We start from the raw sequence: 3,912 nt of genomic DNA on the forward strand, positions 1-3,912 counted from the left end.
CCGCCGCACCGAGGTGCCAGCAACTTTGTTGACTAAATTCCTGAACCCGCCTGAACCGCCAAGCTAAAAATAACCAGCGCTCCCGCGCAGCGCCCGGCCAGGCCGCGCAGCGTCACCCGTGTCGAGAGGCCGGAATGTCCCGGCGCCACTACGCTAGCAGGCTGAAAGCGGGTTCCCCGATGGACCGACGGAAAAAAATCTTGGGAAGGAGCTGCGGGGTCACCGCCAGCCGGTGGCGGGGGTACGAGGTCACCAAGGAGCACCCCCCCGACCCCGCTCCCTGAGGCTCTGGCCACTCGGTGGAGGACGCGAGGCCTCGGAAGCCGCAGGCCTGGCCCCGCGTCCCCCGCGCGCCCCCGGCGCCCCAGGCCATGCCCGTGCAGCCCCCCGAGGCGGCCACCAGAGGGCCCTGCCCCTCCTCTCCCGGGCAGCGGGTCACCACCCCTTCCCACAGCTGTTCCCTGCAGGAGATTGACAGCTGGGCTCCGGGTTGCCATGGGGATATGCAAATTGGAGCGACGGGTCTGGGGCTCTTATTGGCCCGGAGGCGCGTACTCCTCCCAGAGAGGCGTGCCCAGGTGCCCGGCCCTATAAAGGGGAGCGCGCGGCGCGGACCTTGGCGGTAGAGGCGGGGCCGGCCGTGTGCGGGCGGAGCGCGGGGAACCCGAGCAGCCCGAGGCGGTGGCTGCACCGCCGCCCGCCCGGCCATTGCCGGGCCGCTGGCGGGGGGGCCCAGGGGACTGCGGCCGGCCTGCATCCGCCGGGGAGCGACCCAGGGTTGCGCGAGAGGCCCTACCGACGGCGTCCCCATTGGCCACCCCAGAGTTGGCCGAGTGAAACTTTTCCCTTCGCGCTTCGGCTCGGAGCCCGCGCCTCTCGCTGCCCGGACCCACCGCCCGTGGGAAGCGAAGGGGGGGGGGACAGGCCCGCGGCTCGCCGCCCCCCCGGCCCCGCCTCCCGTCTGGGCTCAGCCGGGCGAGGCGGCGGGGCCCCCCAGGCGATGGCCGCGGAGCTGGCGATGGGCGCCGAGCTGCCCAGCAGCCCGCTGGCCATCGAGTACGTGAACGATTTCGACCTGATGAAGTTCGAGGTGAAGAAGGAGCCGCCCGAGGCCGAGCGCTTTTGCCACCGACTGCCACCCGGCTCGCTGTCCTCGACGCCGCTCAGCACACCGTGTTCCTCCGTGCCCTCTTCGCCCAGCTTCTGCGCGCCCAGCCCCGGCACCAGCGGTGGCGCGGGGGGCGGCGGAGGCGCGGCGCAGGCCGGGGCCACCCCGGGGCAGGCGAGTGGGGGCCCCGGCGCCGTCGGGGGCGCCTCGGGGAAGCCGGCGCTGGAGGATCTGTACTGGATGAGTGGCTATCAGCACCACCTTAACCCCGAGGCGCTCAACCTGACGCCCGAGGACGCCGTGGAGGCGCTCATCGGAAGCGGCCACCACGGTGGGCACCACGGCGCGCACCACCCAGCGGCCGCTGCGGCCTACGAGGCCTTCCGGGGCCAGGGCTTCGCGGGCGGCGGCGGCGCGGACGACATGGGCGCCGGCCACCACCACGGCACCCACCACGCCGCCCACCACCACCACCACGCCGCCCACCACCATCACCACCACCACCACGGCGGCGCCGGCCACGGCGGCGGCGGCACGACCCACCACGTGCGCTTGGAGGAGCGCTTCTCCGACGACCAGCTGGTGTCCATGTCCGTGCGCGAGCTGAACAGGCAGCTCCGCGGCTTCAGCAAGGAGGAGGTCATCCGGCTGAAGCAGAAGCGGCGCACGCTTAAGAACCGCGGCTACGCGCAGTCGTGCCGCTTCAAGCGGGTGCAGCAGCGGCACATTCTGGAGAGCGAGAAGTGCCAGCTCCAGAGCCAGGTGGAGCAGCTGAAGCTGGAGGTGGGGCGCCTGGCCAAGGAGCGGGACCTGTACAAGGAGAAATACGAGAAGCTGGCCGGCCGGGGCGGCCCCGGGGGTGCGGGCGGGGCCGGCTTCCCGCGGGAGTCCTCGCCGCCGCAGGCCGGGCCGGGCGGGGCCAAGAGCGCGCCCGACTTCTTCCTGTGAGCGCGGGGCCCGGAGCCCGCGCCACCGCCGAGTAGAGGCTCGCGCGTGCGGCCGGGGGCCTGGACTTGGACTCCGCAGCTCCGGGCGAGGACGCACGGCCGCGCCGAGCCTCCCCAGCGCGCCGGCCCCCGCGTAACTACCACCGCCTCCGGCCGGGCCGGCCCCGCACGCCTTCTCTGCAGTCGCCGGACAGAGGCCCGTCCCTCGGCGCGGCCTCCTCGCTCCCGGCCTGCGCACCTTCCCGGGTCGCCATCCCGACGCTGCTCCAACTCCTCTGCTCGGAGCACGGCGACTCCCAGGAAGCTGGACCGGGTCGAAGTCCTTCCTGGCGTCCGCTTGTACATACGTGGAACGCGGTTGTGCGCCCGACCTCACCCGGACCGCCGCGGGCAGCCCGCGCCGCCCTGCACCCTTGGTCTCCTTTCTTTCGGCCTCCCTACCCAGGCCTTTTGTACTCCTTTTTGAAGCGGTCTTATTTTCGAAGTATTTATATTTATTTTGCTCGGTGATCAGAAAAGGAAACCCCGGAGAAAGCTCCCTTCTTCCCGCCGGGGTTGCCCTCGGATGTCCGCGTGTCCCAGCATGTGTCGCTCGCTCGGAGGGTCCTGGCCCCTGCCTGCCCGCTTTCCCGCCTGCCCCCCACCCTGCCACTGGCGTCCCCTAGAGATTGACGCGGAGGAGCCTTATCTATGCTGTGTTCAGTCTTGCTGCCCTACTGTACTCCACGGGGGGGGGGAGGGGGGTGGGAGCTGGTCGGGACTCCCGAGCTGCTATTTCTCTATGCACCAGATCGTATTTATGGCTCCTGGGGAAATATATCTTATTTTAACCCTCAAGAGAAGTGGGAAAAAAAAGTAACGCACAGTATTTCTAGCAGAAAAAATTTTTTTGAGAGGAGGTTTCGCCTGAATCTCCTGGCATGGAGTCCGGTGGAGAAAGTGTATAATTTTATTTTAATTTAAAATGTGTTTCGTTTTGTTTGTGGATTCTTTTTTAAACAACCTGATCACTTTTGGAGTGGCTGGAAGAGAGGGAGGGGAGGCCACCCTCCGGCCCCTGAAAGCCCTGCTCCGGCCCCTGAAAGCCCTCAGGTCCGGACTGCACCCCGGCCTGGGCTCCTTCCGCGCTGCTCGTGGGGGGCCCGGGAGATACCAACTCCTTGCAAGTTTTGTTGTGCTGTGGGGTTTTGTTGGGTTCTTTTTTCATTTGCTACGAAACTGAGGAAAAAAAAAAAAACCAGAATAAATTCATTTAGATCCAAAAGTCACTGGAGCCTGGCTGGTTTTTCTGTGGTTTTCGTTTCTGCCGTATTTTTTCCTGGATAGAAAAGGAGTTTCCCGAACTAAGCCCTGCCTTAGCTCCAGGTGACCCATCCCTGCTGAAGCGGGGAGTGGCCGGAGTTGTTTAAAAAGGCTGCTGCCAGAGCTGGACCGGTAGGAACCTGCCCCCGAGCTGCCCCGCAGGAAGGAGGCCACACAGTGAGGCCCCGACCCCCATGACAGCCCAATGCAACCCCAGGCTCAAGGCTACCCTTGGTAACATGATGTGTCCTGGGCAGGGCAGGCGCTGTCCTCAGCTCTTCTGAGCCTTCAGTCTCCCACCTGCAGGACCAAGGCCTGGACTGCGGGAGCAATGGGCAGGGCAGCACCCTGGAAACTTCGCCCTGTGGGGCTGGAGTCAGCGCAGGGGCCTGGGGTCAGTGCAGGATGCTTGGCCAGTACCTCGGTTCACACTGGGATGGGGACAGGGTCCGGTGAACCCTGTGGTTTGCACGTTTGGAGCCTGCCGGCCTCAGCAGAGCGCCCCGCTATTCTGTCTGGGGGTACCAGCTCCTCCTCTGGGCCGGGAGAGCTGCG

The 3,912-nt window shown here is 66.9% G+C and overlaps 1 protein-coding gene across 1 annotated transcript; it reads left to right on the forward strand.

Moving 5' to 3' along the window:
• The first annotated feature begins 632 nt into the window (after nt 1–632).
• Nucleotides 633–3,319, forward strand: MAFA (MAF bZIP transcription factor A). Its single transcript, XM_069599778.1, has one exon. The coding sequence runs from the start codon at nt 1,001–1,003 to the stop codon at nt 2,054–2,056; it is 1,056 nt and encodes a 351-aa protein (XP_069455879.1). The 5' UTR covers nt 633–1,000; the 3' UTR covers nt 2,057–3,319.
• The last annotated feature ends 593 nt before the right edge of the window (nt 3,320–3,912 follow it).

The sequence above is a fragment of the Ovis canadensis genome, chromosome 9 (genome assembly GCF_042477335.2).
Source record: "Ovis canadensis isolate MfBH-ARS-UI-01 breed Bighorn chromosome 9, ARS-UI_OviCan_v2, whole genome shotgun sequence".
NCBI lineage: Eukaryota > Metazoa > Chordata > Mammalia > Artiodactyla > Bovidae > Ovis > Ovis canadensis.